This window comes from Schistocerca americana, chromosome 6, assembly GCF_021461395.2.
Source record: "Schistocerca americana isolate TAMUIC-IGC-003095 chromosome 6, iqSchAmer2.1, whole genome shotgun sequence".
NCBI lineage: Eukaryota > Metazoa > Arthropoda > Insecta > Orthoptera > Acrididae > Schistocerca > Schistocerca americana.
Genome location: NC_060124.1, coordinates 167,028,290 through 167,054,368, shown reverse-complemented (window position 1 = coordinate 167,054,368; position 26,079 = coordinate 167,028,290). Strand labels below are relative to the sequence as shown.

Sequence of the window (26,079 nt, the reverse complement as noted above, 5' to 3'; positions counted from 1 at the left end):
TCTTCATTTGTGAGCATATAGCAGCAAATTTCCACTGATGAACTAAGGGGGGTGGGGGAGTACTACCCTTGGGAAGCTGACAAAGGTCATGGAGGAGGCAGGTCCAAGGGCAAAGCCAAGGCGGCATCATACCCCCATGTATCAAGAAAGTTTTAGGAAAGTGGAAGGAAAGGAAATGTAGCAGTTGACGGAAGCGAACCCCTGGTGGTAATTGAGAGGAATGCCTGTCTGCATACTGTAAATCAAGGTGGTGTCGAAAAAAAGGGCATGGGTCACATGAGCAAGCTTGGAAGACAGATGACTAACACAACGACTCAGACGGACAGCTCGCTGATTGGACAGCGGGCATTCAGCAGTCTCAGCATAAAGGCTCTCCACAGGGCTGGTGTAAAAAGCTCCAGACACTAAACGCAATCCACATTGGTCGACAGAGTCTAGACGCCGAAGAACAGACGGCCATGCAGAGGAGTAAACTATGCTTCCATAATCCAATCTCGAGTGCACTAAGGCACTATATAGGCAGAGGAGAACAACTCTGTCTGCTCCCCAGGAAGTATCTCTCAGAACACGAAGGGCACTGAGGGATCGCAGACAGCGAGCCAGAAGATATAAAATGTGGGAGGATCAGCAGAGTTTTCAGTCAAATATAAGTCCCAAGAAATTGGCAATGTCAGTGAACAGAAGGTTAATAGGGCCTAGATGTAGTGAAGGTGGATAAAACTCAATACGATGCCAAAAATTTACAGACGGTCTTACTGGGAGAAAATCTGAAGCCGGTTTCAATGCTCCACGAGTGGAGGCGATCGAGACATCCTTGAAGATTTTGTTCAAGAAAGCTGGTCTGTTGAGAGCTGTAGTAGATCGCAAAACCGTTGAGAAAGAGGGAGCCCAAGACATCAGGAAGGAGACAATCCATAATTGGATGGAAATGGCAAACAGAACAACACTTAGCACGGAGCCCTGGGGCACCCCATTTTCTTGGGAGAAAGTATGGGATAGAGTGGTGTTCACCTGCACCTTAAATGTGCGGTTTGTCATAAATTCACAGATGAAAAGGGGCAGCTGACCTCGAAAGTCCCAAGAGAACAGTGTGTGGAGGATTACTGTTTTCCAACATGTAACATCTGCCCTCTCCAGATCAAAAAATATTGCTACCGTTTGTCTTTTCCTGAGAAAATTGTTCATGACATAAGTAAAGAGAGTAACAAGGTGGTCAACTGCGGAATGATGCTTTTGGAAACCAGATTGGGCAGGTGTTAAAAGGTTTTGGGACTCCAGCCACCAGTCTAAACAGCAATGTACCATACGCTCTGAAACCTTACATACACTACTCATGAGAAAGACAGGGCAATAGCTAGAGGGGAGATGTTTGTTCTTTCCAGGTTTCAGAACAGGAATGACGATAGCTCCCCGCCATCTTCTGGGAAAGGTACTGTCGGTCCTAATTCGATTATAAAGGCAAAGGAGATAATGCAGACTAAAGTATGATAAATGCAGCAGCATTTGGATGTGGATGCTATTCGGTCCCAGGGTGGAAGAGCGAGAGGAAGAGAGTGCGTGTTGGAGTTCCTGCATACAAAAAAAATGGTATTATAGCTTTCGCGATTTTGGGAAGAGAAAGCAAGAGGTCACACTTCCACTGCTTGTTTCTTCGAGAGAAAGGTTGGTGGGTAATTTGAACAGCTCGAAATCTCAGCAAAGTGTTGACCTAATGAGTTAGAAATTAAGACTGTGTCCACTAAGGTATCTCGCACGACAGTTAGTCCAGAGATCGGGGAGAAACTAGATGTGCCGGATAACCGTCAAATTTGACTCATAAGTACAGATGAGGGAGTGAAGGTGATAAAGGAGCTTTATGATGTGATGGCATCGCGCACGTAACTGATTATAGTGGATACAGTTGGCCAACTTAGGATGATGGTGGAAAATGCGATGAGTACATCTCCGCTTGCATAAGGCATCACGGCACTGGGGTGCGCCGGGGCCAAGGGGAGGTATAAGGTATTGAACGTTCTGCAGCTATAAGAATAACTTCTGTAGCATGAGTGCCTGATTTTCGATGCTAGGAAAGTGACGCTCATCAAATGTTGCCAGAGAGGAGAAAAGTGTACAGTCAGCTTGGGAAAAATGCCAGCATATTGGGTGCAAAGATGACAGTTGTGGCTGCAATCGAAGGACACAAGGAAAATGGTCACTGGAATGTGTATCAGCAAGAGCGAACCATTCAAAGGGCCCAGCTAGCTGAAGAGTATCGATCGAAAGGTCCAAATGAGAGTAGGTTGGTGTGGAGGCCTACGAAAATGTAGTTTCCCCTAGTGTTGAGGCAAACAATATCTGCTTGGTGGAAGAGGTCAATCAATTGGGAGCCTCTCTAACAACAATGCAGAGATCACCAAAGCAGATGGTGGGCATTGCAGTCCCCAACCGGCAAATAGGGAGGTCGGAGCTGACCAAGGAGATGAAGGAGATCGGCACTTGCCATTGGTGTGGACGACGGAATGTGTGTGGTACAAAGATAGGCATATCCAGAAAGGGAAAGACATACAGCTTGGAAGGAACTGTGTAAGGGGGTAGGGTGACAATGGATAGTATCATGGAGAAGAATCATAAGTCCCCGATGTGCCGGAGCACCATCAACAGAGGGGAGATCAAACCAGACTGATTGGAAATGAGGGAAGACAAAACGATCATGGGGATGCAGCTTGGTTTCCTGAAGACAGAAGATGACTGGGGAATAGGATCATACAAGGATCAACAATTCATCCAGATTGGAGTGAATTCCATGGATATTCCGAAGGATAATTGACATAGGGTGGATGGAAAAGGCAAAAATCTCATCATGGTTGTCGTCAACTCAGTGACTGCTGAGAGCTGGTGGCCGATGGTATGAAACAGTATTCAGCCAGAGGCAAAAGATCCTGATCCATAGGTTGTTCGGGGGCAGTTCCTGTTGCCAGTGATCAGCTGGTTGATCGGCCACCAGCAGTGCGTCTCGGTGACACGGAAGACAGCAGAGGGCGCCTACCACAGGGTGGCGCTGTAGAAGAGACACACTGTGGCAGATAAGGAGAGGAACTTTGTTTCTCATGGGCCTTCTCAGAAGCAGGACATTGAGATGAGGGAGGAGTCAATGGTTGTGAGGTCTGGGTATGTAAAAAACTCTTCACAAGTAGGCTATTTTTTGGATGTGTGGGTGTCTGATTGGGGGACCGTGTTTTAGCAGGAGCTGATGAAGGTTGAGCCTTAGAGTAAGTGGGTGATAGTGAGGAGGTTGAATGGGCAATCTCTGGGCTGGCCGTTCTGACGACTGTGGTGCTAAAGGTGCGATCACAACTTATGAGCAGCAAAGTTCCTTCACTCTGATATCCTGAACAATTCATTCATCTTTAAAATTTGGGCAATCTCTGGAGGAAGCAGCATGGTCACCCATACAGTTGATGCAACAAAGGGATGGAGGTGGACAATCACCCTCATGGGCATTCCTGCCACAGGTAACACATTTGGCCATATTGGAATACAGCTTGCTGGTATGATTAAACTGCTGACCCCGAATGCAACGCGTAGGGTTGCGGATGTAATGGCAAACTGAAATTATCTCGTATCCTGCTAAAATGTTTGATGGAAGTTGAACTCTGTCAAATGTCAAGAAGAGAGTGAGAGTCAGTAACAATTCCTTTTCAACCCTTTTCATGATCATGACTATGTACGGCCATTACTCCCTGATCAGACAGGTAATTTTGAGTGTCCTAATTGGATAATCCATTGAGTGATTGTGTATAAACCACTGCACGCGATGAGTTTAAAGTACGGTGTGCTTCCACCTGGACAGGGAGGGTGTGTAGCAGAGTAGTTCGAATCAATTTATGTACCTGGAGGGCACTTTCTGTTTCTAATAACAAGGTGCCGTTTTGTAACCAGGGACAAGACTTCACAGGACCTGCCATTGCGTTGACACCTTTCTGAATAATGAAAGGGTTGACTGTGGATAAGTCTTTACCTTTATCACACTGAGAAACAACTAGGATTTTGGCACTGATGGAAGAATTACCCGTGGCTGAGACTCATCTCGCTTTCTTTTGTGGGCAGAAGTTTTAGAAGTAGAAGAAACCATTGCGAAAGTATCCCCCATGGTTACCAGTGTCTCTGATGGCACGCTCCTTTTTAGTGGGGGCCCTCTCTGAGGGCACTCCCACCTTAGGTGATTGTCCACACCACTGGTCACACCTCCCAAGAAATGGACAGAGGGACCAATTGGCATGTTCAGAAGATACCTGCTCAGGTAATCACCCCTCCCTGGGCCTGGCCTTTACCAGGGGTATGTACATGTCCTACTTGTCTACCCAGGGTGGGGAATTACGCGTTACCCTGTCACTGGCTATGTATGGGTTGGCCTTCAGACACGCACAGGTAGGAAAGAAACAGAAAGGGAGGAACAAAGAAGAGGAAAGAAGAGAAGAATTCTCAAACACTGCAGTGGAGAAGAAGGTAAACAGAAGAATAAAGGAAAAGAGAAGGACAAAGTAAGGACAGAGATTTTCCTTTACAGAGATAAAAGAAGAGAAACCATATCATGCATTCACATGCATTCGTCTCCGGACATAGGAACAAAACACACTCCCAAAAAGAGGGAGAAGGGGAAAGGGTGTGGGTGGGGGGAAAGGAATGATCAAAGGGTCAAGGACAGGGAGGGATGTGGGAAGGGAAGGTACGCAGCCCAGAAAGGAAGGAAAGCTGCACTGGCTGTGGGCCCCGTCCTCGCCACGCACATATCCACAAAAGAGGGGACAGATCAGCATTGTCTTAATGTTGAATTTCACCTGACGAGCTTTCTTGGAGCAAGGTGAACATGAAGTCTTCCACTGGCTTGATTGTTGCTTCGATTCAACACCATAAGCATAGCACCAAGTTTCATCAACTGTGATAATTTTTTAAAATAAAATAAAATAAAAAAAAGATCATTTTGGGACTCTTTTTTCAAAGTACAGCACACTTCCACATGACGGTTTCTGTTCAGCAGTCAACAGTTATGGCACAAATTCTGCAGCCACCCTTTTTATTCCCAAATCTTCTGTCACAATTCACTGTACTGAACTCCAAGACACTCCTGACTGCTCCACAATTTCTTCAATGGTCTGTTGTCTATATTTGTTGATGATTGTGCAAATGTTTTCACCATTTTCATGTGTTCACGCTGTGGAGGATGACCAGAACGAAGATTGTCATCAATTGACATTTCACCCTTTTTGAAACGGGAAAACCACTCAAACACTTGAGTTTTTTCCCATAGTATCACCCTTGTACACAGTTTTTAACATTTCAAGAGTTTCTGTTCCATGTTTTCTGAACAAAAAGCAGAATTTTACCACCACACGCTGTTCATGAAAATCAATATAAACTCTGTCGAAACTAGTCCTGACCTCCTTCAGCTAGGAGACTCGCTGAGTCTCCTAGTACTGACTGTGCACAGAAGAAGATGGCAGACACAGCCAGAGGTGAGGAATGGTGGAATTTAGTTATTGCTGTACTGTACTTTTGTGGCCCATATGTACCGAAGGGCAGCTGACAGGTGTTGCCAGGGTAGGGTGCAGCGGGTACTGGGAGCAGTGAAGCCAGCCAGTGGCTGTTGCTTTTTCAGACACGGTGTAACCATTACATGTTACTGCATGGCATGGCACTGAGTGCATAACATGGTGATTCCTGTATTGTGTTTTGTAATCACACAGAGGTTGTGTTACACTGCTGTCCATTATCAGTATGTTAGGTAGCTCTGAGTAGTCATCCACGCTATTAGATAAGTGGCTTGTGGAGATTCTTGGTAGTAGAGTGTAGCGCTTGTTGTGGCGTATGTTCGTATAGCATATTGTGTTATTCTAGTTGTGGAATTTGTTTGCATAGCATACTGTGTTATTCTGGTTGCCTGCTTATATGTTACTAGGCGCTTATACAGTGACTTCTGTTCACTTGTCCTGCATTTACTTATATATCACTGGAACCAAATAAGACAAGTATTTGAAAATATTTCTCCTTAGAATAAGTTTCATTATCACCCGCACCATCATAAGTGCTTTGCCCATTTCGAAGTAAGAATTATTTCTGGACAGAATACTGTTTATTTCATATTAACTGCCATGCAATTCTATAGATGTCATTTGAGCTTTCTGTGACAATATATGTTAGCTAATAAACATTATTGTGAAAATAAGCCTATGCTTGCACAACGCCACTCCATGCAAACCCAGCACTAAAGGTGAAAAATTTTTCAGGTTCTAAAATTTTTGACGTGTTCTCCCACATCTATCAGTACAGCTCTCATGAATATTTCTTATCCACACAGAAGAATTGAGTATTGGAACAATATTCCTAGGCAAACATTCTAAGTTATACACTGAACTTTACATACTCAATCAGCATCTCACTTGCTGTACGTGATTTCAAACATCAGTCAAAGGCCTGTCAAATGATTGTCTAATCTGTTTCATTTCTTACACTTAGACAAATCATTTCACAAAACATTTGACTTTCCTTTCAATTTTTTTTACTTAGAAGTTTTGTTCAGAAAGCATAAAATATATTTTACGTTTGTACAGATATAATATATTCAAATAAATATACACAGGATGAAGCGACATTCGCACACTTGGGCTACACAACGCAACACCTCGCATGCGAGCGGTAAGATAAATGTCTCTCCCAAAATTTCGTCTGGCGAGTATATCCGGCAGAAAAAGGTCATTAAAGAGTGGCAGTCTGGCAACGTGCTGTAACCACATGTATGGTGACTACCTCTGTCAGTACCTATTATTTGTACTCTGCATTTGGTGCTGTGTATAAAGTTTTGGGTTAGCATGCAGGAGGTCGAGGGTTCGATCCCGGGTTGAGGCATACGTTTTTTATTTGGTAAATGTAGTCCAGGTGGTACGGTAACTGGCATCTTAATCGTCAAGAGCAATTGCTGTGGGTCGTCTAGAAAACAAACACTTGCATACTACAATCGTAGAAATAGAACATTGGTCAGCTTTGGAAGAAGCCCTTACCACATCGTGGGCATGGATTTATTCACACCACTTCATCTAATAGATGCGAAACCTGTTTTCTTTGTACCTTCCTCCAATGGTCTCATAGATTAGAACCAGCTATTATTCTTGCCTTGTTCAGGTCCATTACATTTCGTTAGGGCCTTACATTACCAGTAGGACTAGGAACACGCTTTGCGAATATGTCCAAACTCTGTTACTATTTGTATGTGTTATCACCATGGTCCCACTAATTATACCTTTGAACATTGAGTCTCGTAACCGCATGCTGCTTAGTACGTATCTAAATGCATTATTATTATTATTATTATTATTATTATTATTATTATTATTATTATTATTATTATTATTTCTCTTTCCTGTCTCAGATGTTATGTCTGGTTAAAAACGGAAAGTGGCGCGGACCTTGATCAAGCGTGACTTCCTTTTAACTGTACGGTATATGTTACATTGCATTTAGGAATTTTCGGGTAATTGAACATGTATCAATAATTACAGATTTCTGTAGTTGTATATATACGTCTGGATGTAGCTGTATTGTGTTGATGTACTGGTGGATATTGTGTGGTATGACTCCTGTAGTTGATAGTATAATTGGTATGATGTCACCTTTATCCTGATGCCACATGTCTTTGACTTCCTCAGCCAGTTGGATGTATTTTTCAATTTTTTCTCCTGTTTTCTTCTGTATATTTGTTGTATTGGGTATGGATATTTCGATTAGTTGTGTTAATTTCTTCTTTTTATTGGTGAGTATGATGTCAGGTTTGTTATGTGGTGGTGTTTTATCTGTTATAATGGTTCTATTCCAGTATAATTTGTATTCATCATTCTCCAGTACATTTTGTGGTGCATACTTGTATGTGGGAACGTGTTTTGTATGGCAAGTTGTTGATGTATTATTTTTGCTACATTGTCATGTCTTCTGGGGTATTCTGTATTTGCTAGTATTGTACATCCGCTTGTGATGTGATCTACTGTTTCTATTTGTTGTTTGCAAAGTCTGCATTAATCTGTTGTGGTATTGGGATCTTTAATAATATGCTTGCTGTAATATCTGGTGTTTATTGTTTGATCCTGTATTGCAATCATGAATCCTTCTGTCTCACTGTATATATTGCCTTTTCTTAGCCATGTGTTGGATGCGTCTTGATCGATGTGTGGCTGTGTTAGATGATACGGGTGCTTGCCATGTAGTGTTTTCTTATTCCAATTTACTTTCTTCGTATCTGTTGATGTTATGTGATCTAAAGGGTTGTAGAAGTGGTTATGAAATTGCAATGGTGTAGCCGGTGTATTTATATGAGTGATTGCTTTGTGTATTTTGCTAGTTTCTGCTCGTTCTAGAAAGAATTTTCTTAAATTGTCTACCTGTCCATAATGTAGGTTTTTTATGTCGATAAATCCCCTTCCTCCTTCCTTTCTGCTTAATGTGAATCTTTCTGTTGCTGAATGTATGTGATGTATTCTATATTTGTGGCATTGTGATCGTGTAAGTGTATTGAGTGCTTCTAGGTCTGTGTTACTCCATTTCACTACTCCAAATGAGTAGGTCAATATTGGTATAGCATAGGTATTTATAGCTTTTGTCTTGTTTCTTGCTGTCAATTCTGTTTTCAGTATTTTTGTTAGTCTTTGTCTACATTTTTCTTTTAGTTCTTCTTTAATATTTGTATTATCTATTCCTATTTTTTGTCTGTATCCTAGATATTTATAGGCATCTGTTTTTTCCATCGCTTCTATGCAGTCGCTGTGGTTATCCAATACGTCATCTTCTTGTTTAGTGTGTTTTCCCTTGACTATGGTATTTTTCTTACATTTGTTGGTTCCAAACGCCATATTTATATCATTGTTGAATACTTCTGTTATCTTTAGTAATTGGTTGAGTTGTTGATTTGTTGCTGCCAGTAGTTTTAGGTCATCCATGTATAGCAAATGTGTGATTTTGTGTTGATATGTTCCAGTAATATTGTATCCATAATTTGTATTATTTGAGATGTTGGATAGTGGGTTCAGAGCAAGGCAGAACCAGAAAGGACTAAATGAGTCTCCTTGGTATATTCCACACCTAAACTGTATTGGCTGTGATGTGATATTATTTGAATTTGTTTGGGTATTAAGTGTGGTTTTCCAATTTTTCATTACTATGTTTAGGAACTGTATCAATTTAGGATCTACTTTGTATATTTCCAATATTTGTAGTAACCATGAGTGGGGTACACTATCAAAAGCTTTTCGGTAATCAACGTATGTGTAGGGTAGCGACCTTTGTTTAGTTTTAGCTTGATATGTCACCTCTGCATCTATTATCAGTTGCTCTTTACATCCTCGTGCTCCTTTGCAACAGCCTTTTTGTTCTTAATTTATAATTTTGTTCTGTGTTGTATGTGTCATTAATTTCTATGTAATTACTGAGATTAATATTTTGTATATTGTTGGTAGGCATGTTATGGGGCGATACTTAGCTGGGTTTGCTGTGTCTGCTTGATCTTTAGGTTTCAGATAAGTTATTCCATGTATAAGTGTATCAGGGAATGTGTATGGGTCTGCAATGTAACTGTTAAATAATTTAGTTAGATGTGAATGTGTTGAGGTGAACTTCTTTAGCCAGAAATTTGCTATTTTATCTTTTCCAGGGGCTTTCCAATTGTAAGTAGAATTAATTGCTTGGGTGACTTCATGTTGCGAAATTATCACTTCAGGTATTTGTGGTATCATCTTGTATGTGTCTGTTTCTGCTTGTATCCACCGTGCATGCCTGTTATGTTGTACCAGGTTTGACCATATGTTGCTCCAGAAGTGTTCCATGTCTGTTATGTTTGGTGGATTGTCTATTTTAATGTGTGTGTTATCTATTGTCTGGTAAAATTTCTTTTGGTTTGTGTTGAATGTTTGGTTTTGTTTCCTTCTATTTTCACTTTTTTTTTTGTATCTTCTAAGTCGTTTGGCCAATGCTTGTAATTTCTGCTTCTTTTCATCTAATTGCTCTATCGCTTCTTGTTGTGAAATTTTACCTAACCTTTTTCGTTTTTTGTCTGGTATTTCATTTCTTATAAATTGTGTTAGCTGTACAATGTCTTTTCTCAGTTTTTCTATTCTGATCTGTAATCTGTGTTGCCATGTTGGTTTTGTGGGTTTCTTCTGTGTGTTGGTTGGTTCTGATCTCTACTTAGTGTGTATATTTAGTGTAGTGAGTGCTCCTATATAAACCAGTAGTTGTAACTCTTCCATAGTTGTGTTTTCATTTATTTTGTTGTGTATGATTGTGTTGATAGTTGTTATTGTTGTTTCGACTTGTGGGTTATTTGGCGGTCTATGCAAGACTGGTCTAATGTCTGTATTAGTGTCTTTGTATTCTATATATGTAAACTGAAATTTTTCTTCTATATCTAACATGTGTGTCACTTCGTGTTCTATTTGTGCTTGTTCTGGTGGCTGTCTTAAGATTTTGTTTTTCTCTGATTGTTTAATTGATGCGTGTTGTTCTTTGTTTGTTTGCTCTGGGATGTTTGAGTCCATTACTGTATTTTCTTCTTCTTCTGATTGCACATTATTTTGTTCCAGCATTTGTTGTACTTGTTGTTTGATGTTTTTTAATCCTGACTGGGTATCCTGTTATTTTTTATTATTACATGGATCTGATCAGCTAGTCGTCGTTCTGTTAAAAATTTTAATTCTGGGTATCTGGTGATAAATGTGTGTATATTTGTGATCTATATCCAGTTGTGTTGGTTCCTAAGTTCGTTGCTTGGTAATAACAGAACATGAGGTGTCGGTTAACTTCATCTGACCATCTCATCCTCTGTCTTTGTTTTCCTTCCAGGGTGGTTGCAGGAAGCATATCCTGCAAAACACCTCTATTTGGATTTAAATCATTTTCCAGTTGGCTAGCAGTGTCATTACCATTGTGGGCGGGCATAGGGTTCAAGCGTCATCCCCGACCATGACGGCGCTTGTCCAAGGCTTCTTTAGTTCTGTCCTGAACCAACTAATCACACTAACATGGGGGGTTAGCCCAATTAGTGGTTTTGTTCTTTTCGTCGTCTTTTACGACTGGCAGAACATATTATTATTCTATCGATAGTATTGTGGAAACATCACATCTATTAGGGAAACAGTATAATTCGAAACCGAACATTTCACAATTAGCGGTGTCGGGATGAATCATGCAGAGCAGTATCTGTCAGAAGGGTAATGTGCATTAGATGGAACAGCGCACACGTCGTGTTTACATTGTATGCACTATCCACCTACAGAGACTAGTTGCAAGTGGAGTAACACGCCCATGACAGACTCCAATGTACATGCATACATGGATCAAATTTTCTCACTGTAAATCTCTAAATCAGTTTGGCAGATATATGGCTTAGATATATGGCTTAAAATGTGTATTTGGATATTCTTCTGGCCCTTGGTGCATCTGATAACCAGGCTGGTGTTGCCCCTCATGAATATTCTACTAGATATCCTCGTCGACGATATCCAGAAAAAATGTGTTTTGTCATCTGAAGCTGTGCCTTCGGGAGTCAAGTTATCTCCTTCCACCATCGTGTGACAGAGGTCATCCACAGACTCGCTGTAACCCAGCTGCTGAGGAAGCTATTCTGGAGGTCATACACCAAGAGCCTCAGCGAAGTACACTTAGTGTAGCAATGGAGCTGTGTGTCTTGCAAAGCACGGTCAGTAACATGCTGCATGAGCATGGCTGCACCCCTATCATTATGCTTTCACACAACACCTGCATCCTGCACATCACAATCAGAGAATGCAATTCTGTGAATGGTTCCAACAACAACAGGAAGCCAACGATGACTTCGTGAACACCGTTATTTGGTCAGATGAACCAGCATTCACTCGTGAGGGTGTCTTCAATATGGCAGTGCCCACCATTGGTGTGAGGTTAACCCACATATCACCCACAACTGTGGATACCAAGTTCGCTTTGGTATCAACGTCTGGGTCGGAATACTGGGAGACAGGTGGTTGGGCCCTACATGTTGTCTGACCGGTTGACTGCATGAAGGTATCATGCATTACTCTCGAACTATCTGCCTGATGCGCTGGAAGATTTTCCACTACACATTCGGCAGATTATATGGTTCCAATGTGATGGTGCACCTCCACACTCTGGAATTAATGCGTGACAATATTTGGACACAACATTTCCAGGGAAATGGCTCAGATGGGGAGGTCCAGTTGTATGGCCACCGCTTTCACCTGACCTAAAACCCTTTCACCTGACCTAAATCCCTTGCATTTCTTCCTGTGTGGACACCTGAAGGAGCATATGTACTCTACTCCGCTGGCGAATGTGGAAGAATTGGTAGCACGTGTTCAAGCTGCTCTTGTTACTGTGGATGCACCTTTGGTGTGAAGGGACCAGAGCTGTGTGATCCGGCGAGTTGCACAATGTTTGGTCGTGGAGGGAGGTCGTTTTGAGCATTTGTTGTTCTGACGACAACATACTCTGTTGTGAAGGTCATGCGGTCGTTAATATGGACATCATTATTGTCACTGGTTGCTAATGTGCAATGTCTGAGTGCTCATATTACATGTAATATAAATGACAAATAGATGTTGTGTTATTGTACTGTGCTGTCATCTTTAGCATTTCAAAACTGAGATTGTTTTTGAAGTTATTCTGTTCTATGACAGGTCATTTGTTTCAACTGTCTATTTCTTATTTGTCTATCCACGTATTTGTTATGTTCAGCATTTCAAAATGTTGTAAATTTAGGATACGTGTGACCTAAGAAATGGTGTATATTACAGAATAAAATGTCAGGTTGAAAAATATATGCGCTCCAACCCAGGATCGAACCCTCGACCTCATGCATGCTAACCCAAAGCTTTATACACTGCACCAACTGCACAGTACAACCAATATGTGCTGACAGAGGTAGTCACCATACATGTGGTTACAGTGTTGCCAGATTGCCACTCTTTAACATCCTTTTTCTGCCAGATGTACTCACCAGACGAAATTTTGGGAAAGACATCTTTTTATCACTGGCATGTGAGGAGCCACGCTGCGAAGCCCGAGTGCGTGAATTTCACTTCACCCTGTGTGTCTATATATATTTAAATACTGATCCATATTCCACTACTATTAGGAGTATACAAGGTGTTGAAAACAAGTGTCTAGTACTTTGAGAGGTTGTATTACTCACCAAAACAAAAAAATAAGTCCAATAAGTGTGTCCGGAAATGCATACTTTCTGCGATAAACATGTGTAGTGGAGGTGTTCAATGTGGTATCCATTCATGACAATGCACACCTCTCCCCTCCGGCGTAAGGAATGACATACACTTTGAAGTATACCTAGTTGTTGTTGTTGCCCTTGCTGGCACACACTGAAGATGAGACCCTATAGTGTCTGCACATCATTGATTGGCATGGCATAAAAAAGTTCCTTCAAGTGACCCCATAAACAAAAGTCTAGCGGATTGAGGGTTGGAGAACAAATATCCCCCCCCCCCCCCCCAAAAAAACCAGCGGTCCTGAAATGTCTGCATCACATGTTTACAAACACTGTGACAAAAGTGTGCTAGTGGGCTATCATACATGAACCACATTTGTATTTGTTGCTGCAGTGGCATAGCCTCTAGCAAGTTAGGCAATACATTAATGAGAAAGTACAGATAATGTGCCCCAGCTAACCTCTGTGGTAGCATGTATGGACCTATTAATCTACTGCCAAGTAAACCTGCCCACATATTGATTCAGAATCAGTGTTGATGCCTTCTTTCCTGAATTGCTTGGGGATTTACATCTGCCCATACATGCTGGTCATGGAAATTCACAGCACCATCTCTTGTGAAACCTACCTCATTGGTAAATAAAATCTTGGATGTGAACAGTGGATCACCGGCACACTTCTGCAACAGCCATTGACACAGCTGCCAGAAGTTGGAAAGTCTGTTGAACAGGTTGTCAGAGAGCACTCTACATTGTGGGTATTTTTCAGTGAGGGGGCACAGGCCCACAGGCTACATCCATTCGCTAAGCCATAGCAGGATTTCATACCCGTCATTTCACTTGTTAAGTAGTAGGCTTCGATTGCTGACAAGTGGTGAAAGAGAGAAAATGTAAATGTATGACACCATTTGTATGTACAAACAGCAAGATAACAGTAAACAAATATGAAGGTTGGAGCTTAAATAGTGGCAACTATTTATTCACAACCAATACAAAAGAGTTACATGTTTGCACCTGTTACTGTCCTTCAAAGTAGTCACCAGTATTGGGTGAACCCATTTCAAGTGATGTGGAAGGCATAGTATACTGTTAGCAGAGCCTGTTCTGTTGATGGTGCGAATGGAGCAGTCTAAAGTTATGGTGATTCTCGTGTACCACAGCGATGGTGTTATCCTAACGCATTACGCTCCTTCAAGGCAGACCATAAATGCACAGTATTACTGTTCATTTTTGGAGCATCACTTGCGACCAGCTTTGTGAAAGAAGTGGCGACACTTTCTGCGCAACCCACCCATGATTTTGCACAATAATGTGCGGGAGCATACAGTGCAAGCTGTGGCTGCTCTGTTCATCAATGGGATTGGGAAGCACTGTACCATCCACCATACTCCCCGGACTTAAGTTCTTGTGACTTTGATTTGATTCTGAAGATGAAGGAACCACTTCTTGGTATTCGCTTCAAAACTGTTCCAGAGATTCGACAGGTAGTAGACTGCTCAATTTGCACCATCAACAGAACAGGCACTGATAATGGTATACTACGCCTTCCACATCACTGGCAACACATTCTGCACAACGATGGCGACTACTTTGAAGGACAATAACAGGTGCAAACATATAACACTTTTGTATCGGTTGTGAATAAATAGTTGCCACTATTTAAGTTTCAGCCCTTGTACAAGAACCTGCACTCGGGAGGAGGTAAAAGACCATGATACGTACCCATGGTTGACAGTACTGCACAATAAGGAACACCAACATGATGAAAACTAACAGCGTATAACATGATTCGAACCATGCAACTGACTGCAGAACACCTAATGGTAGGTAGAGTACTGTGAGGAAGACATCATAATACCCTGCGACACATTTAATGGAGTGTCAATGCAATTACTGTGCTAATATCCACAACTAAGCATCCCACAGCCCTTCCTACAAACATGTGTTTATCTCTGGAAGTATGCATTTCCGTATCCATGTTTATTGGACTTATTTTTCTTGTTTTGATAAGTACTACCACCTCTCAAAGTATTCTACGCTTTTTGAACACCCTGTATACCTCAATGCAACTTTTTATGTGCGAAACAGTTAGGAATTGAAGAGATTAACTTCGTTTATACAGCTGTAGTCTAGAGACTGTAAGATCTCCGATAGATCAGTACTGTTGCGAACTTCTACATACAAAGTAATAATAGCTGCAGCAAAAAACAGTAGCCATCTAATGAGCTGTAACAACACTGAGGCACTGTCACACAGGCATTTAGAAAATCACGTTATGTTATTGATAGTTGTAGTCTCTCACAGCTGCTGTGTCCAGCCCACTGCAACTTATGCCGACTCAACTACAGCAGAAGTTGTTTACGAAATATTTCAATTTCCCATCAGATAACAAAGTTTTTCTTAGTTACTCTGATTACTTTCAAACAATTCAATATTTTTCTGCATAACTAGACCTCATACTGGTCAATTTGATACCCAATTTGTCGATTTCCCTCTCTTTTTTTGACTATGACAATTTGTGTAGAAACCCACTGCGTAATGTCAAGGGAGTCTATTTTTGCACTACTTGAATGTCTGACCAAAAAAGATAGATACAGCAAAGAACTTTCACACATTTACAAACTGAGAATGTCACTTTAACAAAAAAAAAAATTAAAACAGAAATCCACAAAATGTCTCACTATTCAAGAGAGACATCAATTGAATATTTTGCCAAATTAAACATGAAAAATGTCCATCAGGGCGGTATTTGACATATCATGAAGGTGATTGATTACCTCCCCATCTGCATGAATGATATGGACAGTTTAGTAAGATTCTCTAGGTCTTTGAAGAAGATTCTGCACGAGATGCAGTTATCAACTCTACTCAATATCCTTCCTGCATCCTTGTGTAGAATAAATAACTTTTTACCATGCTGTTTTGCTCCCAGATCACGCCAAAGGACAACACTGAGTGACAGATAGCAAAATATGCCAGCATTCCTGTCAGCCTTTCAACATAATGAGGGAGATTTCTAAGTGAAAAGCCAACAGGAATGAGCTTTTTGGTTAGCATGTCCTTGTGCTAGAGCCACCTCTATTATCCATCTGAATGCCTTGAAACTTCAGTGTGTGTGTAATAAAGAACTACTAAAGTGTCTCCTACTAATCTTTGAGGGTACTGGCTGGCTTTACTAGACTCAAAGGGACAGAAACCTCACAATAAGCTCCGTTTTGGTGTGGGCAATAGTGGGCTAAGACCTCTGTTGTTTTGTCTCTCTTCACATATCAGTCAATTGATTAGCTGGCAGAAAACAATTTTTGGACACATAAAAAAAAAAAAAAAAACATTGTACAATGAGGACCAACCAAATGAAACACTGACACTGATCTCATATCCGAGAGGATGGAGTTTGCTATGTACGGTAATCCTGACACGAATTTTTTAAAATAATTTCAGGCAAATGCTGGGATGGTTCCTTCAACAATGCCATGGCTGACCATCTGCCCTATCCTTATAAAAGCATACTTATATATTCTGTGTGTACGCATACTTTCGAACTGTTTATTTCGAATTGTATTATGATTACATTGTAGGATGATCCCTGGGTGAATAAATAAACATGTACCACTGTGGTATGGAGAACAGATTTGAACAATATCCCATTATCGTCTGAAAGCTAGTCAAATTTCCAGTCTTATTTGCACCTGTTGGGGACTCCACATATCTATTTGACGAGTACTCTCATTTACTCCTAAATTAGTTATAAATTGCTGTAATTGTTCTACTTCATACAAAAGGAGATGAGTATGACATAAAAAACTAGACTTATCAGCCTCCTCTCCACACAGGCTAGTACAAGGTATTCACTATAACCTTCAACAACAATGCAAAAAGCAAAAAAGCTGTGGATAAAACAGAAAGGTACAACGAGTATGGATTATCTGTGTACTTATGTAAGCTTAATGTGACTGAGGAACAAGAGAAGATTGGAGCATGTATTTTGTTGGTAACAAGTGCAACATACGTGAAGTGTTGGTTAAATTGCAGAGACCAAGGAGATGAGGGATGAATTAACCTTGACTCTCCATGGCAAATAGGAGGAAAATATGGGTCTAAAATCATGTCTTACTTTGATAAGGAGAAATCAACCCAGCAATTATCAGTAGCAATTTAAGGACCTACACACTGCAATACAGAATAAATTATGGCAGAGGGCAATTTTTTGTTATATCAGTATTCCTTCCTATTAAAGTCATCCATGGAATATAGGAAGAATGATACCTATGAGTGAGCTATTAGCAGCCTAATTTAATTTTTCATGAGAATAATATGTAAGAAGATAAAAAAAAAATACTCACAGAATCCACCCTAAAAATTAGGGGTTGACAGAAGCGTCCGATCCCACGCGTCGGCTTTGACCCGTGACGTAAGGGTATTGTCGTGTGTGACGTCGTGGAGTTTGGTTTGAGTGTGGCTGTCTCCAGTTCTGTTTTATCTTATTTTATTTACTTTTCTGATCTGTTCGTTCTATCTCGTGAGATTTTTTTTGTAAATTTAAAAACACTTATTACTTATTTTAATTATCTGTTTCCTCCAATTTCTGTTTTAGTTTATTATATTTATCTTTCTGATCTGTTCGTTCTATCCCGTGAGATTTTTTTTTTTTTTTTTTTTTTTTTTTTTTTAAAAAGACAAAAAACACTAATCAGCTACTGAAGCATCTTTATCTTCTATGGGTTGCAGGGGTTACGACCCCTGGGGAGGTGGGTGGGTATTCATGCATGGCTGTCTTCACTTACACGTTGTAGCTACGCAAGGCGTCTAAATTTGTTTATATTTAGTTTGCCCTTCACCCAAAACACCCCATTTCCCGCGCTTGTCCCGTTAGTGTCATTAGGCTTCTTGTGGAAAGTGTGTGTGTTTGTTTTTGTTTCCGCCATATTTGTGACGTCATGAGTCAAAGCAGATGGGCGGGATCGGACGCTTCCGTATTTCCAAAATTAGTTTCTTCAGTTTTCTAAATTGGGTTTCATCAGATTTTTGGCATATTTCTTCTAGTGCCTGACAAGAGAGATCCTTCATCGTTTCAGCTACTGTCTCTTACGAGGCAAACAAGGCTGTTACCATTCACACTGCCCTTCTCTGCTCATTGAACTTCCTGGTCCACTGTGGTATGGAGAACAGATTTGAACAATATCCCATTATCGTCTAAACAGATGTTTTTGTAAAAATTCCTTTTGTGGACAAGCTACAGTCTTACAATGCCCTATAACCTAACTTGTTTTATATACAACTGAAAAAAAACAAAGATGAGGTGACTTACCGAACGAAAGCGCTGGCAGGTCGATACACACACAAACAAACACAAACATACACACAAAATTCAAGCTTTCGCAACAAACTGTTGCCTCATCAGGAAAGAGGGAAGGAGGGGGGAAGACGAAAGGAAGTGGGTTTTAAGGGAGAGGGTAAGGAGTCATTCCAATCCCGGGAGCGGAAAGACTTACCTTAGGGGGAAAAAAGGACAGGTATACACTCGCACTCACGCACATATCCATCCACACATACAGACACAAGCAGACATATATATATAATAGAGGGACAGACATATATGTCTGCTTGTGTCTGTATGTGTGGATGGATATGTGCGTGTGTGCGAGTGTATACCTGTCATTTTTTCCCCCTAAGGTAAGTCTTTCCGCTCCCGGGATTGGAATGACTCCTTACCCTCTCCCTTAAAACCCACTTCCTTTCGTCTTCCCCTCTCCTTCCCTCTTTCCTGATGAGGCAACAGTTTGTTGCGAAAGCTTGAATTTTGTGTGTATGTTTGTGTGTCTATCGACCTGCCAGCGCTTTCGTTCGGTAAGTCACCTCATCTTTGTTTTTATTTATAATTTTTCCCACGTGGAATGTTTCCCTCTATTTTTATATATATATATATATATATATATATATGTGTGTGTGTGTGTGTGTGTGTGTGTGTGTGTGTGTGTGTGTGTGTGTGTGTGTGAAGACCACAATCTTACATTAAGAGCTAGCTGAAAATATTAGTACTTGTTTGGTATTTGTCAACATATGGTTGGATACTATTACATTATAGATAAACCTGTCATTTGGGGAAAAAATCTGAGACAGCATCAAATATTTCTCATTATATTTATGAAGTCCAAAAACAAAAATCCACAAAATTATCTCTATCCATTGTTTTTAGCCTATTGTGTGAAATTGTGAGTCGTGTTTGTGTAATTGGTGTTTTTGATGTGCCTGCTGTGTGACATGGAGATAGTGGGTTTATTCCAAGACAGTCATTACAACTAAACTCTGAATCTGATCTAAAATTCTATTAGTGATACAGGAAAGTGCTAATGAATAACAGTTTTCTTGACCATTTCTGCTGTCTCTATAGATTGGTGTGACATCCTCTCTATCCAATCACTACAAGCAGTTCTTTGTTCAAGGTATCTCTGGTAAATTATGTTAAACAGTAAAGAAAATTCACTTGAAAATTCTCTACAGAGCCTTTACAGAGTCAGTTAGGACCCTGGACTTTATGAGTTTAAACAATCTTGGCTTCCTTTCAAAACTATTAGCACCAACAAACAGTACAACTTATCTTTGCAGTGATATGGCAATCTACAATAAGAAAATTTCTTTGGTTTACCTCTGTGAAAGGAGATAGGACTAGTAATTTAGACTGTAATTTTTATCTTGCTACAATCTTCTCTTGTACCTGTGCAATAGTTTTTGTAGCAATCACAGGTGCAAAGATTGATCAAACTTTTTAGGAATACGGAGCAGTATACCAATTTTATGTTCACTACTTGTACTCTAATGGTTCGCACTGCTGCTTCTAGATTGCGGAATTCCAGGTTACATTCCTACTCAAGTTGGAGATTTTCTCTGCTCAGAGATCAGGTGTTCGTGTTGTCCTCATCATTTCATCTCACTGTCATCACAAAGGCACGCTAGTTGCCTAAGCGGTGTCAAATAGTTTGTGGCCGAACAACTCCACAAGGGGTCTTATGGCCACTGATGCCATAAATCATTTCATTTCACCACTTTTATTTTTGCTGCACTTGTTACAGAAAGTTTCATCACCGTTTTTCCAATAAAGTGTTTTGACTGACCATCAACCTGTTTGCAATTTGCTTATATTTGCATATACTCTACAAAATTAGATTTGTTTGTCCAAAATTCCTCCATCTAGCATAGTAATAAATAATACATCCCAGTGAACTGAGGTCTTACTTTGTTTTTTTATCAATTCTGCTTCTAACACTAGTATCCAGTAGACTGATCCAATTAGTACTTTTAGCCATCCTTGACAGCAAATCTTATTCAAACCATTTAATATGAAGACTCAATTTATACAACAATGGTATTAAGTTTCTCACCTACACTTCCCCACATCAAAATAACTACCTGTTATTTTTGTTTGTTCATATATTTTGCCAGCATCCTGTCTTTTTTGAATTATAGCTCTAAATAACTTCCGGACTTATTTCTTAAAATTATCCATTTTCTTCTCCCTCTCCCTCACAACAATAAGGCTTTTGGTTCTAGACGCCAAAATTCTTTCACCTTTCTCATGTTCCTGCTGTTTCTTGTGTGATAAGTGGATGCCTAAGCTTGTTTTCCTCCTCTCATATTTAATGGAGCAGTAATGATTTCCTTCTTCCAATTGCTTAGCGATTCTGTTGCCCGGAAAGCCTCCCTCCATCCAGTACCGTCACTCTGTATAAAAAAACTGTACTGCTGTAACTACAAATGGAAACAAAAACTTCATTAGGCACGTGAGATTCACTGCAGCATCATGATCTTTTCACTTTTACTTATATTACAATCTACAGGTAATAATATCTAATTTTTTTTTTTTGGGGGGGGGGGGGGGTAGGGCTCAGCAATCCAACGACAACGGGGTCATCTGAGAGGTTAGTAATTCAGGGGTGCTAAATAACAATAAGCTAGCCCAGTGCTCGCATTGAATGATTCTACAAGTTGTGTGGACAATGACAACTGTTGTGAGGGTCCGAGGGCACTTAAAAGACATGATGCACACAATGACAATACTGCTGGAAGTTCTACGAATGTATGATCTACATGTCACTAAGAAAAAACACGTGCTGAGTCGTAAAGACTGGTAACACCTGCGCAACAACCTCACTCTTTTTTTTCGGAGGCTGCATAAAGTTTTGCATGAAGTTAGGAAGTACTAAAACTTTATGCAAGTATAATTCGCTAACAAGCGCGAGGAATAGTCATCCACGAGCTACATAGGAACATATGTAAATGATAGGAATCGATTCAAGTAGTCGCATCCACGGCGGCTTCGTGTTGTCAAAAATGGAGATCCATCGCCTTACCCGCTTTTACATAGCCAAGTATTCCTCCAGCTGCAACAGTGGCAGCGTACGCAAAACTTAATAAGTCGGCACCCATGCTGACTCAGCTACCACTGTAGGTTGACTGATTTATCCCACAATATACGATAAGGTAAACCACACTTCCGTAGTTTCAGTCATCGACTATGGCATCGATCAGTCGTATTAACTGTTCGCGATCTGAAAATGATGATGCAATTCTTAGGGCTGCGCATGTATGACTTTCGCTCTATACTCCTGAGCGAAACGCTGCCACCAAACCATGACGCAGCATTTTCATCTTTCCAAAAAGCAGTGTTATAAATTACGCCCTATAGATAGAGTTCGAGTGTTTAAATGGTATAGGAAGCTGCTCAGCGAGGCCACCCGATGTTTCACTCAATAAATATGCGAAACTATTATTCGTTTTCATTTGTAACAGAAGTCTGTCAGTTCGAAAAAGCGATTAATAGGCATGATTTCACATCTCTGGCTCCTCCCCCCTCCTCAACTGTAGTGACAGATGAAAAGCCACGTGCTATATAAACGCTACCCAAAGAAGTTGATTAATGTTTATAAGGTAGAGGATTGAGAAGCACGGTGAAAATGTTGGATAGTTTATCACCGAATGTGAAGAACATTTATATGCATACAGGAAACATTTTAAATCTGAATGAAGTTAAGAAAAAGGCTGGACAAAACCCGACAGATGAGGTAATTTAAGTGTCGATAATTTTTACATTATGTTTTGGATAGTCATTAAGAATACATTACATGATATTACACTGAGCATTGAAATATCGTTTACATTTTGATTTTGCAGTTGATTGAAAGTTTGAAGATAACATTAAGCAAAGGAGATCTCAAAGCTGTAGAAGAGGATAGTGTAAAGGTAAGAAAATCATATTCGTGATTGTACAAGCGAGTTGATGTATATGTGATGTAGTCGCAAGGCTCACGCCGAGATCTATTAAAGTTTGACCGAAAGCAGGGCAGCAACTCTGTATTTGTAATTCTGCTCCCGTTGTTGTAAAATATAGATAGTAAATGCATATTAAGGAGTAGGCAGCTATTCCTAGTTAGTGGAGATGGACTAGCTAGTCGGCCACCGAAAGGGAAAATAATAATAATAAATATTAGTCGTTTAGAGAGGTGAAAACAAAGTAATGGACATCCCTGAAATTTGTCAGCAAATCTTGTGTAATCAGTATCTTCTATTCAACAGAGCACCCAAGGTCAGTGATTAAAGGTGGTGGTAGATGTAACTTAATGGCTCTGCGATTAATGTGAGCAAGTGACTAAGTATGATGTTAACTGAGTAGGGTGTGCACTTGGAGGGTGCGGGCAGGGAAGACGCATGAGCTGTCATGGACGTTGCCAAAAATTGTATCGTAGAGATTACGAACAGGATCACTCCCAAAATATAAGGAGAATTTTAGGCACAAAAACGTTTCCTAATGTGGAAATTCTTGCGCATCTGGACATTGTTTCATGCTAACAGAGTAGGCCTATCATGTGAAATTTTGTGAGCCTTAAAGGTTCTGTGTCAATCTAGGTGGTTATGGAATTCTGGTCTTTCACTTCAGGAAGGCTCTGTGCATTTACAAAATTTTCTATGTAAGATTTAACTGTAGCCCCGTGCCTTTATTCTTCAAAACTTAAAATGGGAGTTGGCATTAGAGCTTGAAAATTGTGTACGCACACAATATCTACTAGAAAATGCCTTGCAAACTACAAAGGTGATTAGATGTAGCTTTAAGTTGATTATAGCTGTACTTACAAAATGATCTCTTCTTGATGCAATGAACACATAGCACCATGAACCCCTTCTAAGACATTAAAAAATGTTTGAGCAAATTGTGTCAGCTTGGAAGAAAGTCTGCGCAGTGTGGAAAAAGTAGGGAAATGGCTGAAGCAGTTTCACTTGGATAAAGACACTCTTCATGAAAAGAGCTAAACACCTGCCAATAATTGATACACATTGATGGTTAATACAAGAAAGTGCTGAAGGGTGTCGTAAAACTATTTAGGCCTAAGTGATTTGTGATCACTAATAAAACCTTTAACATTTTCTACTGGAGAAAGAAAAAATATGGCTCTGACATTTATCAATTGAAAATGACAGACTGGAAGTTGAAGTGCAACACTTGAACCACCATATCATGTCTTTAGGTCCAGATCGACATGTTTCAGTTATGTTCCTACTTTCTACACTGTAATTTGAAGTAACACCCCTGAGGAACCGATGGAGATTAGATGGAGAGGCTGGGCTGCTAATTTTTGTGAAAGTATTGATCAGAAATTAATTAAATTGGTTTACTGATGTAATTAACATTGGGTGTTGTGTACTGTAACAGATAGCCAGGTAACAGTTCAGCAGTAGCTTGCCATGACTCATGAGTATGCCACAGTGAGCACAGGACATAAAGATCTTGTTTACTTACACATGATGGCAGCCTTTGTTGTTGACCCAGCTATCCCCTAGGTTCTTCTTTCCTTTCTCAGCATATTTATTCCTTTATTTTACATCACCTTTCAGATTATTTTAAGTTCTGGTCCTCTTCTTTGTTTGATCTTAATCCTCAAAATTTTCCTGTAGTGTGGACCAAATGGGGATGGATGCCTTAAATAGCACCTACTGCATGCAGTGTTAAAGATTACCCGCACACAGTAACTGTGTAGACTCATATGTCCACTTAAAAGTACACACAATAGCCAATCTGACCTGGGGGGGGGGGGGGGGGGGGGTCATTAATGTACACTTTCGGTAGAGTCATCTGAAAGCACAGGGATCACTGCTGATGGCTGAGCTGCCACTCCCCATGCATGCCAACGTGTAGATATCCATTTTCTTGGGACATCATGATTCCCGTAAATGGCCATTGTGCCAGATGACTTTTGCAGCAGCTGGGTGGCACTCATGGGAAGAATTCTTTATTGAAGTGGGTGGCATTAGGTTGGATGTTTTGCACATATGAAACATACCCAATTAACCAAAGCAGTGGTCGGTCTGATTTGGCTGTCTCATCAGTCATACCTAGAAATTTCTGTGCAAACAGTTGTAATTGGACTGCTTCCCTTACCGTGGCTGCCCAATGGGAAGAAGAAGGCAGATGATCGAGAGTGAATGACTTTAGTACCTTGTATCTACTCGAACTGGAGATACTTTTACTCCAGTCAGTAAACATCATCTTTTTTTGTGTAACACGGAGAAGATGAATTTGTAGAAGTTGCTATTGCGTATAATGTATTGTATCCACTGTATCACTACAAACTGCAGGTGCATCTGCTGCACAACCTACAGTGCTTTAGACATGTGCATTACTATATTTCAGTAACCATTGTCCCATGCAAGACTTCGAATATAGTTCAGGGACTCGCTTTCCACAGAGAACTTACACTCCAGACAGATGAGGAGCTACAGGCCAATGTTGAACAGCGAGGTGTACATGTCTGGTGTGTACAAAAAGATCCTAAAGATAATCAAACAGATACAGACATTTTAGCCTCTGAAGGGAATGTCCAAGAAAATTAGTTTTCGTGTACAGGTGTGATGGGAGACCCTACATCACGCCACCCATGAAGTGTTCCTGATGTTTATGCTTTGGTCTTATGTCGTCCTGTTTTTCTGCGCGGCGGACCAGAGTGCAGAAACTGTAGATGATCCTCCTCCTGTCAGTTGAACAGATCATCTTCATTGTTCATCAATTTGCTCAGTCTTTAGGAAGGAACGGAAGACACAAGAATGTCGTCAAGTTGACTCTTTGTTTGAAATTTTGTGATCTTGTGCCTTCCAGTTTTGTAGCACCATTTGAAGGTACACAACCATTCACTGTCTCCCTAGAAATAACTCTGTCAACTGCAAGTTGATGTGCACTACATAATAGGTCACTATTGTGCACATCCTGTAAATTGTATCGAGCATCTTTGAAACGTGCAAACACCAGGTTTTGTAACAAGTGCATCTTGTCCTTTCTTGAATACCCATAATTTTTCATACGCACAACGTGATCTCATTGCTGTGGAATTATTTGAAATCTGTTCATAATTTTTACGAAGCTACAGGTGAGCTTCCTTGTATGTAATTATGTTTACTACATCCCCCCTCCCCATGATCTAATGACCTTGCTGTTGGCGGGGAGGCCTCAGCGATAGAAATAGCTGCACCATAGGTGCAGCCACAATGAAGGGGTGTCTGTTGAGAAGCCAAACAAGTTTATGGTTCCTGAAGAGGGCCTTTTCAGTAGTTACAGGGGCAACAGTCTGGATGATTTACTGATCTGGCCTTGTAACATAAACCAGAACGGCCTTGCTGATGCTGGTACTGAGAATGGCTGAAAGCAAGGGGAAACTGCAGCTGTAATTTTTCCCGAGGGCATGCAGCTTTACTGTGTGGTTAAATGATGATGGCGTCCTCTTGGGTAAAATATTTTGGAAGTAAAATAGTCCCCCATTCGGATCTCTGTGCGGGCCCTAGTCAGGACGACTAAGTTATCGGGAG

The 26,079-nt window shown here is 40.6% G+C and overlaps 2 protein-coding genes across 3 annotated transcripts in view; one reads left to right on the top strand and one right to left on the bottom strand.

Annotated features, from left to right (window-relative positions):
* Nucleotides 1-21,800, bottom strand: part of LOC124619253 (transmembrane protein 14C) — a 49,250-nt gene extending 27,450 nt beyond the window's left edge. The window contains exon 1 of the mRNA XM_047145514.1: nucleotides 21,582-21,800. Coding sequence (XP_047001470.1) covers nucleotides 21,582-21,657 — 76 coding nt within the window. The 5' untranslated portion in view covers nucleotides 21,658-21,800. The remainder of the gene's footprint in view (nucleotides 1-21,581) is intronic.
* Nucleotides 21,697-26,079, top strand: part of LOC124619252 (glutamate--cysteine ligase regulatory subunit) — a 46,534-nt gene continuing 42,151 nt past the window's right edge. Inside the window, exons 1-2 of one of the 2 annotated variants that reach the window (XM_047145512.1) lie at nucleotides 21,697-22,292; nucleotides 22,402-22,470. In XM_047145512.1, coding sequence (XP_047001468.1) covers nucleotides 22,185-22,292; nucleotides 22,402-22,470 — 177 coding nt within the window. In that variant the 5' untranslated portion in view covers nucleotides 21,697-22,184. The remainder of the gene's footprint in view (nucleotides 22,293-22,401; nucleotides 22,471-26,079) is intronic. The other variant, XM_047145513.1, reaches the window with a different exon arrangement.